At 35.9% G+C, this 13246-nt stretch overlaps 1 protein-coding gene across 2 annotated transcripts in view; it reads left to right on the top strand.

Moving 5' to 3' along the window:
• Positions 1-13246, top strand: part of LOC120224473 (cohesin subunit SA-1-like) — a 194583-nt gene that overhangs the window by 109780 nt on the left and 71557 nt on the right. For both annotated transcript variants that reach the window (XM_039222707.1, XM_039222708.1), the window contains exon 3: positions 10983-11094. In XM_039222707.1, coding sequence (XP_039078638.1) covers positions 11066-11094 — 29 coding nt within the window. In that variant the 5' untranslated portion in view covers positions 10983-11065. The remainder of the gene's footprint in view (positions 1-10982; positions 11095-13246) is intronic.

A 13246-nucleotide genomic window follows, 5' to 3' on the forward strand; every position in this document is an offset into this window, starting at 1 on the left:
TCTTCAATTTCCTTCATAAGTTTTCTATAGTTTTCATCATACAGATCTCTTGTATCCTTGGTCAGGTTTATTCCTAGGTATTTTATGGTTTTTTGTGCAATTGTGAATGGGATCAGTTTCCTGATTTCTCTTTTGTTGCTTCATTGTTGACGTATAAAAATGCAACCGATTTCTGTACGTTGATTTTGTACCCTGCAACTTGGCTGAATTCTTGGATCAGTTCTAGTAGGCCTCTGGTGGAGTCTGTCCGGTTTTCTATGTAGAGTATCATGTCATCTGCGAAGAGTGAAAGTTTGACTTCCTCTTTGCCAATTCTGATGCCTTTGATTTCCTTTGTTATCTGATGGCTGAGTCTTGCAGAAGCTTTTAATCTTGATGAGGTCCCAATAGTTTACTTTTGCTCTTTTGGGGATGTGTCAGGTAAGAAATTGCTGCGGTGTAGGTCAAGGAGTTTGCTTCCTGCTTTCTCCTCTAGGGTGTTGATGGTTTCCTGTCTCACATTCAGGCCCTTCATCCATTTTGAGTTTATTTTTCATATGGTATGAGACCATGATCCAAGTTCAATCTTCTGCCTGTTGCTGCCCAGTTCTCTCAGCACCATCTATTAAAGAGGCTGTCTTTTTTCCTTTGAATATTCTTTCCTGCTTTGTCAAAGATTAGTTGGCTGTATATTTTTGCGTCCAGTTCTGAGTTCTCAATTCTAGTCCAGTGGTCTTTGTGTCTGCTTTTGTGCCAATACCATACTGTCTTGATGATGACAGCTTTGTTGTAGAGGCTAAAGTCTGGGATAGTGATAGCTCCCGTTTTGGTTTTCTTGTTCAATATTACTTTGGCTCTTCGGGGTCTTTTGTGGTTCCATACAAATTTTTGGATAGTTTGTTCTAGTTTTGAGAAGTATGCTGGTGCAATTTTGATTGGAATTGCAATGAATGTGTAGAGTGCTTTGGGTAGTAATGACCTCTTAACTATATTTATTCTTCCTATCCATGAGCATGGAATGTTTTTCCATTTCTTTGTGTCTTCTTCAATTTCCTTCATAAGTTTTCTATAGTTTTCATCATACAGATCTCTTGTATCCTTGGTTAGGTTTATTCCTAGCTGTTTTATGGTTTTTTGTGCAATTGTGAATGGGATCAGCTTCTTGATTTCTCTTTCTGTTGTTTCATTGTTGGTGTATAAACATACACCTTATTTCTTCACGTTGATTTTGTACCCTGAAACTTTGCCGAATTCTTGGATCAGTTCTAGTAGGCTTCTGGTGTAGTCTGTCGGGTTTTCTATGTAGAGTATCATGTCTTCAGCAGAAAGTGATCATTTGACTTATTCTTTATCAGTTCTGATGCCTTTGATTTCCTTTTGTTGTCTGATTGCTGGTGCTAAGACTTCCAGCACTATGTGAAACAACAGTGGTGAGAGTGGACATCCCTGTCGCGTTCCTGATCTCAGGGGGAAAGCTCTCAGTTTTTCCCTGTTGTGCATGATACAAGCTGAGGGCTTCTCATAGGTGGCTTTTATGATGTTTAAGTAAATTACTTCTATCCCGACTTTCTCTATAGTCTTTATTAAGAAGCGATGCTGTATTTTGTCAAATGCTTTTTCTGCATCTATTGAAAGGATCATATGGTTTTTATCTTTTCTTTTGTTGATGTGATGTATCACAGTGATTGATTTGCGAATATTGAACCAGCCCTGCAACCCAGGAATGAATCACTTGATCCAGGTGGATAATTCTCTTTATGTGCTGTTGGATTTGATTTGCAAGTATCTTGTTGAGGATTTTTGCATCCGTATTCATCAAGGATATTGGCCTGTAGTTCTCTTTTTTTGCTGTATCTCTGTCTGGCTTGGGAATCAGTGATGCTGGCTTTATAAAATGAGTCCGGAAGTTTTCTTTCGATTTCTATTTTTTGGAATATTTTGAGAGGAATTGGTATTAATTCTGTTTGAAATGTCTGGTAAAATTCCCCAGGGAAGCCATCAGGTCCAGGGCTCTTATTTTTTGGGAGATTTTTGATCACTGATTCAATTTCTTCACTCGTTATGGGTCTGTTCAGGTTTCCTATCTCTTCCCGTGTGAATTTTGGTAGTGTGTGTTTAGGCATGTGTCTATTTCTTCTAAGTTGTCCAATTTGTTGGCATATAATTTTTCATAGTATTCCCTGATAATTGCTTGTATTTCTGAGGGGTTGGTTGTAATAAGTCCATTTTCATTCATGATTTTGTCTATTTGGGTGTTCTCTCTTTTCTTTTTGAGAAGCCTGGCTAGAGGTTTGTCAATTTTGTTTATTTTTTCAAGGAACCAACTCTTGGTTTCATTGACCTGTTCAATTGTTTCTTTGGTCTCTATGTTGTTTATTTCTGCTCTGATTTTTACTGTTTCTCTTCTTCTACTAGGTTTGGGGTGCTTTTGTTGCTCTGCCTCTAGTTTCTTTAGGTGAGCTGTTAGAGATTTTGCACTTGCACTTTTTCTGATTTCTTGAAATAGGCCTGGAGTGCAATGTAGTTTCCTCTTAGGATGGCCTTTGCCACATCCCATAGAGTTTGGATTGTTGTATAGATTTTCTGTTTTTTTTTGAGCCAGTTTTGGCAGTTTGTGTGTTTCTAGGAATTTGTCCATTTAATAATAGGTTATGTAATTTGTTGGCATAAAACTGTCCATTCTAGTAATTTTTTATTTCTATAAGGTCGATAACAATATTCCCACTTTCATTTGTGAATATAGTTATTTACATCTTGCCTTTGGTATTTAATGTCTTTCAGATTTGTTGAGCATTTCAAAGATCCAATTTTTGATCTCAATAATTATCTCTGTTTTTTTGGTCTGTTTTGTTTATTTCTGCTTTAATTTTTATTATTTCCTTTTCTTGCCTATAGGTTTGGTTTGCTCTTTTTCTCATTCCTTCAAATGTTAGGTTATTGAATTTAAAAATTTTAAAAAAATGCACATGTTTACACCTAATATTTCCTCAGAGCACTGCTTTTGCTACTCCTGTTTTGGCATGGAGACTTTCTGTGGTTAATTAGCTATCCTGGAGAATGTTTGTTTTTATTTGATAAGAGTATGTATTCCGTTTTGGGGTTGAGTGTTACATATTAGGTCTGGTGGGTGTATGGTGCTGTTCATGTTCTCTATTCCTCATTCTCCTCATTCCTTCATTGATCTTCTATTTAATTCTGTGTTTTATTAAAAGTGGTGTATTGAAATCACCCTTATTATAGTACTATTTCTCCCTTCAGTTCTGTGTTTCATATATTTTACAACTGTGCTGTTTGGTGTAAACGTCTGTTCATGATTGTAATATCTTTCTGATGAATTGATCATTTCTGCCCAGTTATGTTGTTTTTGTCTCTCATAAAAAGTTTGGACTTAAAATTTATTTTGTTTTATATTAGCATAACCACTCCAGGTTTTGTTTTCACTTTGAATAGAATATTTAAAAAATTTGTTTTAGTGTTTATTTTTTAAAAGACACAGAGTACCAGCTGGAAAGGGGCAGAGAGAGACACACACACAGAATCTGAAGCAGGCTCCAGGTTCTGAGCTGTGAACAGAGAGACGAGCCGTGGTCCAACCCACAAACTATGAGATCATGACCTGAGTGGATGTTGGATGCTTAACCAACTGAGCCACCCAAGTGCCCCTAGAGTATTTTTTTTCATGTTCTTGTTTTCAACTTATTTGTGTACTCAAATCTAAAATGAATCTGTTTTAGACAACATGTAATTGGATCGATTTTTGAAAATCCCTATTATGTAGTTTTCTATCTCATAATGCTGATGAGTTTAATATGTTAACCTTAAATTAAGTCAAACTTCGAGTTATTTTACCAGCAAAAGTTAGAAGTTTGGGAATAAAAGAGAATTGCACTTTGACACAAGAAGTTATGGCAAAACAATAGAGAAGTTGAGAAACAAAGGAAAGGAGTCTTCTTTTACGGAGAAAAGGAAGGTATTGGGAAGGCTGTTAACAAAAACTCCATTTGTGTATACTCGAGTTCTGACTATAGTGGCTTCTCATTGGCTGAGTTGTGGATGTCTCTGATTGGCTAGTCTGTTGTTAGTGGAGGAATAAATCTTTCATTCTCCTCCTAGGTGAGTAAAGTATCTATATGCAATGTCCATCTCTTCTTGTTGGATCTGCAGTTAATATCGGGTACTGGTTGTGAGAGTGTCCTTTTTTTGATGGTCTCCCAAAACCATTCTGAATGATATATATATTTTTTAATTTTAAATGTTTATTTTTGACAGCAAGCGTGAGTGGGGGAGGGACAGAGAGCCAGGGGCACAGAGGATCTGAAACCGGCTAAGTGTGGCTTGAACTCAGAAACCGTTAGATAATCACCTGAGCCATAGTCAGGCCATTAATTGACTGAGCTACCCAGGCGCCCCTCCAGTGATGTTTCCTTTTATTAAATTCACAAATATATTTAAAGTGATCTCTGGTAAGAAAGGATTTTTGCTGTTTGTTTGTATTCTTTATGTCTTACATCTTTGTTGCTCATTTTCTCCAACACTGCTGTCTTTTGTGTTTGATCTTTTCTTAGTGTACCATTTTCATTTTCTCTATATTTTAAAATTATTTTTTTAGTATTTACCCTGGTAATCACATTAATACTCTAAATTTATACAGATCTAGTTTGAATTGATAGTAGCTTAGCTTCAATAGCTTGTAAAATTATGATACTGTCTCCATCCTTTTTCCTTATGTTACTGTTATAAATTATATCTTAAAAAGGTTTTGAATTCAAGTATCATTAACATACTTGTTATATTAGTTTCAAGTGTACAATATAGTAATTCAGTATTTTCTGCATCGCTCAGTGCTTGTCTTGATAAGGATACACTTAATCCCCTTCACCTATTATATCTACCCGCCTCACTTTCCGGAACTCTGGTAAACTTTAGTTTGTTCTCTAGAGTGTACATTTTTGGTTTGTCTTTTTTTCTTGCTCATTAGTTTTGTTTCTTAAATTCCACCTATGAGTGGAATCCTATGGTATTTGTCTTTCTCTGAATGACTCATTTCACTTAGCAGTATACTCTCTAGATCTATGCATATTGTAACAAATGGCAAGATTTCATTCTTTTTTATGGCTCAGTAATACTTGATTATGTACACCACCTATACTTAATCCATTTATCTACTGATGGACACTTGGGCATCTTCCATAATTTGGCTATTGTAAATAATGCCACAATAAATATAGAAGTGTACATGTCCTTTTGAATTAGTGTTTTCATATTCTTTGGATAAATATGCAGTAGTGGAATTACTGGATCATATGGTAGTTCCATTTTCAATTTTTTGAGGAAGCACCATATTATTTTCCACAGCAGCTGTACCAGTTTGAATTCCCACCAATAGCGTATGAGGGTTTCTTTTTCTCCATATCTTCACCAACACTTGTTTCTTTGTGTTTTTTAATTTAACCATTTTAGCAGGTATGAGGTTATATCTTATTGTGGTTTTGATTTTCATTTCCCTGACAATGAGGGATGTTGAACATTGTTTTATGTGTCTTTTGGCCCTCCTCATGCCTTCTCTGGAGAAATGGCTTGTTCATCTCTTCTGTACATTTTTAATTGGATTATTTGAGACTGGGGGATGTTGAGTTGTCTAAGTTCTTTATGTATTTCAGATGCTAACCCTTTAACAGATATGTCACTTGCAAATATCTTCTCCCATTAAATAAGTTATCTTTTAGTTTGTCCGTGTGCAGAAGCTTTTTATTTCAATGTAGTCCCAATAATTTATTTTTGCCTCTATTTCCTTTGCCTCAGGAGACGTGAAAATGTTGCTACAGCTGATACCAGAGAAATTACTGCCTGTGTTTCTCTTCTAGGATATTATTTATTTATTTATTTATTTATTTATTTATTTCTAGGAGAGAGAGAGAGAGAGACAGCGTGAGCAGGGGAGAGTCAGAGAGAGAGGGAGTCACAGACTGAAACAGGCTCCAGGCTCTGAGCTGGCAGTCAGCACAGAGCCTGACGCGGGTCTCGAACCCACGAACCGCGAGATCATGACCCAAGCGAGAGTCGGATGCTTAACCGACTAAGCCACCCAGGCGCCCCGTAGGATATTTTTTAATTTCAGGCCTCACATTTGGGTCCTTAATCCATTTGAATTTATTTTTGTGGATCTTGTAAGAGAGTGGTCAGGTTTCATTCTTTTGCATGTGGCTGTCCAGTTTTCCAAAAGTATAAATGATATCTTTATACATTGTATGTCCAACAACATAGTAGTTATATAATTATTGTTTTATATATTTGTCTTTTAAATCCTGTAGGAAACAAATATAAATTATAGGCCAAAAATATTTTCTCCCGTAAATACTTTTTTTTCTGTATTTTCCTCTGTAATTACTTTTGCTAGTGTCCCTTAATCTTTGTATGGCTTCTAGTTATTGTCTGTTTATTGTCTGTTCAATACTTCCTTTACCATTTCTTGTATGGTAGGTGAGTTCTAGAAAAAAGTTTCCTCCTTTTTTGTTTTTCTAGGAATATTTTTTTCCATTTTTGCTTGATAATTTGTTGGACATAGAACTTTTGTTTGCAGTGGGTGGCTCAGTTGGTTGAGCATCTGACTTTAGCCTACGCCACAATCTCATGGTTTGTAAGTTTGAGCCCTACATTGAACTTGGTGCTGTCAACGAAGAGCCTACTTTGGATCCTCTGACCCCCTTTCTTTGCCCCTCCCCAGCTTGTACTCTCTCAAAAATAAACAGTTAAAAGAAAAGAAGTTTTATTTGGCAATTTTCCCCCAATAATTTAGGTATGCCGTCTGACTGCCTTCTACCTTACATAGTTTTTGATGAGAAGTTGGTTATTATTCTTAATGAGGATTAGTTAATTGTATGTGATGGGTCTTTTCTGTTTTACCTCTTTCAGTGTTTTCTCATTGTCTTTGGGTTTTATTATTTGATTGTAGTTTGTGTCTGTGAATCTCTTGAGTTTGTTCTATCTAGAGTTGTTTGACCTTGTTGAATTTGTTGCTTTCTGTTCGTGTGAAAGTTGAAAACTTTTTCATCAGTACATTTTCATATAGTCTTTCTATGTTTTTCTTGTGGTTTGTCTTCTCCTGAAAGTCTGAGCCCAATGTTTTGTTTCACTCAAAGATGATACCTGTCAACCTCTTTTCGTACTAATGTGCCGTATTTATCTTTTTGTTTGTATGCCTTGTAATTGTTGATGTTGTTAAAAACTGGACATTTTCAGGGTGCCTGGGTGCTGCAGTTGGTTAAGTATCTGACTCTTGACCTCAGCTCAGGTCATGATCTCATGGGTTCATGAGTTCAAGCCCCACATCGGGCTGTGTGCTGATGGTGCGGAGACTTCTTGGGATTCTCTCTCCTCTTTGCCCCTCCCCCTCTTTTGCATGTTCTCTCTTTCAAAAAAAAATTTTTTTCAGTATCATAATATGATAACTCTAGATACTAGATTCTCTCCTTTCCCCTGAGGTTTATTTCCTCTTGAGGGCTGCAAGCCATCTGTTCAGTGACTTTTCTAAAGTATTGTTTTCAGTGACTGTACTCAGTGTCATATATGGTTAATGAAATTTTGTAATATCCGTAGTCAGCAGTTAACTTACAGATTTTTTGAGCCAGGGGAGTTAAAAGGAAGAAAAGCGGCCTTTTGGTGTTGTAAGTTTATCTCTGGCTGAGGTATTCCTTCAAAGGTCAGTCAGGTTGCTTACTGCTCTCTGTTACTCTTCACTTTATGCTTACACAGAACCCAAAGATTAGGTAGAGTTGCAAGCCTCTGTTCCTCTCATGTCTTCTGTAAACATGCTTTTGGCCCAGGGCATGTATTAGCACTTTGGATTTCTTGGTATATGTGATTAACTCTTTAAAGCCCTTGATCCCCAGAATATCTTCTTCCTTAGCATCTTTATTCTGGAGCTTTTCAGGTTGTCCACTCCTTGTCACATTCACTCTCTCTTGCATCAGTTGTTTGTGGTGTATGTTTTCAGTTTCCTTGGAAAGATGGTAGTTCAGAAGCCCTTCAGAAAACACAACCATAGTTTTTGAGAAAAAGATCCATGTTGTTCTTTTTGCTACCAGAAAGTTGCACCAGGAAATTGGTCTGTCATTTCTATGGATACTGTTGATTGTGGAGGAGGGGAGTTGGTAGATAAGCAAAATGGTACAGTACTTTCTTTTTCTTTTTTTTTTTTTTTTAAAGTATTTTGAGAGAGAAAGCACATGTGCAAGAACGCTCTAGCAGGGCAGGGGCATAGAGAGAGGTAGATAGAGAATCCCAAGCAGGCTTTGTGCTGTCAGCACATACCCTGATGCAGGGCTTGATCTCATGAATCATGAGATAAGACCTGAGCTGATATCAAGAGTCAGATGCTTAACTGACTGAGCCCCTACAGTGCTTTTTCTTACCACATTTTTGGCAGGTTCTTTGTTAAGTACTTTTTTCTTTGTTACAGGTTATTTTTTTTTGGTTTGTTTGTTTTTAAGATTTTAGATGTCTGTAAAATTTGATTTTGTCAGTTTTGCAAACCTAAGACTTACTTTACTGGAAGGGCTGGTTCATGGAGCTTTCTGATCCTTCATTTCCCATGAGATCAATCTGTCCTTTCAATTTGGATAGAGTATCACTGAGGATATAAATCAAATGTTTTATTTTTTTCTTTCCGTACTTGAAAGATGTTGTTCCATTGACTTTCAACGTACATAATCTTCAATAAAAAGTTTGATGAAATTCTTATCTTTGTTTTTCTTGTGTGTGAGAAAACCTGTTTCTTTGTTTCCTTTTTTCCTAAAGTTTATTTTTATTTATTTTGAGGGGGGGAGAGAGAGAGAGAGAGAGAGGGAGAGGGAGAGGGAGAGGGAGAATGTGCAGGGGAGGGGGCAGAGAGAGAGAGAGAAAGAATCTCAAGCCTGACAGGCTTGAACTCATAGACTGTGAGATTATGACTTGAGCTGAAGTCAAGAGTTGGACCCTTAACCAACTAAACCACCCAGGTACCCAGGTACCCCTTTAGCTTCCTTTTTAATTGTCTCCTTAACCTTTGATTTTTAGCAGTACATGTGTTTTATAGTATTTATTCTAATTGGGAATTCCCTGATCTTGTATTTGTGTTTTAGTATCTTAAATTATTTTCAGAAAGTTCTATCATTTTTTTTACACTTTATTTTCTCTCGGAATTCCAGTCTTATATACTTATGTTATTTCAGTTGATACTGTATCATGGTCTGTCTTGAATGCTGTTTTGTCCCACTTTCCCTGTCTTTTTTTCCCCCCTTCCTTAATAGACTTTATTTTTTAGAGAAGGTTTATGTTTATCACAGAAATGAACAGATGGTAGAGAGAGTTCTCTTATACTCTAGTTCTCATATGCATCAAACCTCCATGACTTTCAAATATTCACAGCAGAGTGGTACATCTGTTAAAATCAGTGAACCTACATTGACATGTCATTATCAGCCAAAGTTCATAGCTTACATTAGGTGCACTGTGGGTATTGTATATTCTGTGGGTTTTGATAAATGTATAAAATTACATGTAGCCACCATAATAGTATCATACAAAATAGTGTCACTGCCCTAGAAGTCCTTTGCGTCTGCCTATTTATTCCCTATGTATACTTTTTACTCCTGTCAACCACTCATCATTTTGCCATTTCCACAGTTTTATGTTTTCCAGAACGCCATGTTGTTGGAATTATGCAGTATGTAACGTCTTTCATATTGGCTTCTTTCACATAGTAATAAGCATTTGAATTCTCCATGTCTTTTCAAGGCTTGCTAGCTCATTTCTTTTTAGTACCAAATAATATTCCATTTTCAACACGTACCACAGTTTGTTTATCCATTCACCTCCTGATGGACATCTTGGTAGTTTCCCTGTTTGGACAACTTTAAATAAAGCTGCTATAAACATCTGTGTGTAAGCTTTTGTGTGGACTTAAGTTTTTAATTCACTTGATAAATATCAAGGACTGTGTTTGGTAGTACTGATTGTAAATATTCTAGCATATTCATGTCACTTTACAATAATTTTCTTTTTCAAAGAATTTAAATATATATTTTTCCTAAGAAGAAATATAAATAACTAATTGGTACCAGAAAAGGTTCTGAACATCACTAATCATCAGAGAAATACAAATCAAAACTACAATGAAATGTCACTTCACAGCTGTTAGGATATCTGTTATCAAAAAGACAGGAGGTTAATGGTGGTAAGGTGGAAGAAAGGGAACCTTTTATACTCTTAATGAGAATGTAAACTAATACAGTTTCTATGGGTAAGAGTTTAGAGGTTCCATGAATAATTAAAACTACCATATGATCTAACAGTCTTACTTCTGAGTATGTTTCCAAAGGAAATGAAATTATTTTCCTGAAGTATTGGTACTCACATGTTTATAGCAACAACATAATAGCCACAGTATGGGAAACCTGTTTGTTGATGAATGAATAAAGAAAACGTGGTACATTATTTATATACAGGAACATTATTCAGTCTTAAAGGAAATCTTGTCATTTGTGACAGCATGGATGGACTTGGAGGCATTATGCTAAGTGAAAGAAGTCCAAGAAAGACCAGTATCACATGGAGTCACATATACAAGTTGAATTCATAAAAACAGAGTAGAAATGTCATTGCTAGAGATTAGGGGGTAAGGGAAATAGAGGTTGGTGAAGGGATACAGCTTTCGGTTATAGATGAATATGGTCTGAAGTCTAATATGTAACATTACCATTTGTAATATGGTAACATATAGTTGATAACACTGAAGTGTATAATCAAAATTTGCTAAGAGAGTAGAATTTAAATGTTTTCACACCTAAAAAAGGTAAGTATGTGAGGTGATAGATAATGTTGATTAACTTGATGAGGGGAAGAAGGCCTCCTTCACAATGTGTACGTATATCAAATCATCACATAATGGTTTAAATATCATATAATTTTTTGTCAATTATATCTCAGTTAAATTGGAAATAAAGTATTTTTTTTTTAATTAACAGGATTGACTTTGAAGTTACTTAAAAAGTTTTGAATTGTACAGCACTTGATTCTTTTGCTACATTGTGGAAAGACCTCTTCAGCAATGATTACTTCAGAGTTACCAGTGTTACAGTAAGTATTACACTTTTCTTCTATTTTAAAAAAATACATGACACTTTTGTATATGAAATATTTTTTTAACCACATCAAATAGGTTCTCTCATAGTTGAGCAATATGTCTGAAGTGAAACAGCAATTAGACTTTACAATAACCATATCCATCCAGCGCTCTGTATATCTACAGTAATACTACTGTAGTATCAGTATTTTTGTGGTATTGCGCAAAGAGGTTACTCTCCTTCTCAGGAGTCAGGATACTATGATCCATGGACCAAATCTGGCATGCTGCCTATTTTTAGAAAGTGTTACTGGTACAGAGCCATGCCCATTCCTTTACAAATTGCTTGACAGTTTTTGTGTTACAAGTTGTGTTAGAGAATGAATTGCCTGCGAAGTATAAATATTTTGTTGGACCTTTTACAGTAGTTTATAAACTCCTATCCTATATTCTACTGTTTCTCTAACACTTCCCTCCACCTTATTTTCCCTGAGATTGAGATCATTGGACCATTCTGGCTGCCAGAGTAGTATTAAGGATATACCAAATGGCATTTCTGGTGGCATCTCCTGAGATTTGTTGGAGTTGTAGGATAGATCTAGAATTGGGTCTTATTTTATATTCTTTGGGAAATATGATGAGTGTAGTAACATACCTTTCCTTTTGGAAGTTTCATCAAGATGCAAATTAGGAGTCTGCATACTGTGATCCTGTATGAGAACAATGGTTTAGATATAATGAAAGGGGTCAGTAGTTTCTGTAATTATATATAGTTTTTACTGTCCCAGTTCATTTATACGCCTTTCTTCCAAGAGATTGTAGGCACCTTTTAATTGGTTTCCTGACCTTGTGTTTTTCTTCCAGGTATCTAAGACAAAAAAGGCTGTCTAGATTTCTTTACCTGCTTGGAAAGCCATCAATACCTGTCCTCCTTCTTTCTCCCAAATATAGGAGATTAAATTTAAGCCCTTTCTAATTACTTAACTCCTATGTCTTTATTACTCCCTAACTTAAACGTAATACCAGTTTGGAGATCTCCACATAATATTTTCTTTCTTTTTTTAAATCTTTGTCCTGCCTGCAATGCGTGCTTACCTGTGTACTTACCTGGCCAGTTCACTAATCCTCTAAGTCTTAGCTGATGTATTATGCCTCCAGAAAAGCTTTTCTTTCCCCTCAAAGTTAGGGTAGATTTCCTTTTGTGCTCCTGTAATGTTCTTTGCTTTTCTTCCAGCACCGTACTTAACCTAATGTTTTATAAACCCTTGTTGTTTCTGCCTGAACTGCACTTTTTCATCTTGTTACTTTTTTTTTTTTTAAATTATTTGAGAGTGCATGCACGAGCAGGGAAGGGTCAGAAGGAGAGGGAGAAAGAGAATTCTTAGCAGGTTTCATGCCCAACAAGAGCCCAATGTGGGGCTTAATCTCAAGACCATGAGATCATGACCTGAGCCAGAGTCAAGAGTGAAACACTTAACTGACTGAGCCGCTCAGGTGCCCCCACATTTTTATCTTATATTACACAGATTGTATATTAGGCAGGCCCCTAGTAAGTATCTCTTTGATTAAGTATGGCATAGTGATTGTATTTAAATAAATGTTATATTTAAATAGAAATTGTATTGATACAATGGTATTTAACATGATTTTTTGTGTGTAACTGATTTTTTTTCCCATAAAAATGTAAACCTGCATTATGATTATGGGTAATGGATAGTGGTGATCTGTGACATGGGTGAACAAACTTTGTTTTCAGTTTGTTAGTGGGAGATAGTACTCTTGGTCAAGTTGAGATCTGAGAAACATTTATTGAGGTCATACAGTTTTCTGAGGATTTTGACAGATTTTAGCAGCATATATTGTTTAATCGATGCAACCAGCAATGTCATGTTTGCTTTGTACATGAAAGGAAATATGTCTCTTAGTATTTGTAAACTTCAGTTGCCATCATTTGTAAAGTGAAAACAGTTGATTAGAAACTGATCTTTACAGTCTCCTCAATAACAAACAAAAATATTTTGGATTCAGCAATTCTTAATGTTTATTTCAAGAAAGGGCATCTGGGTGGCTTAGTTAAGCGTCTGACTCATGACTTTAGCTCAGGTCATGATCTCACAGTTTGTGAGATTGAGTCCCCCACATCAGGCTCCATGCTGATAGCACAGA

The sequence above is a fragment of the Hyaena hyaena genome, unplaced genomic scaffold, assembly GCF_003009895.1.
Source record: "Hyaena hyaena isolate Hyena2069 unplaced genomic scaffold, ASM300989v1 scaffold_1176, whole genome shotgun sequence".
Taxonomy (NCBI): Eukaryota; Metazoa; Chordata; class Mammalia; order Carnivora; family Hyaenidae; genus Hyaena; species Hyaena hyaena.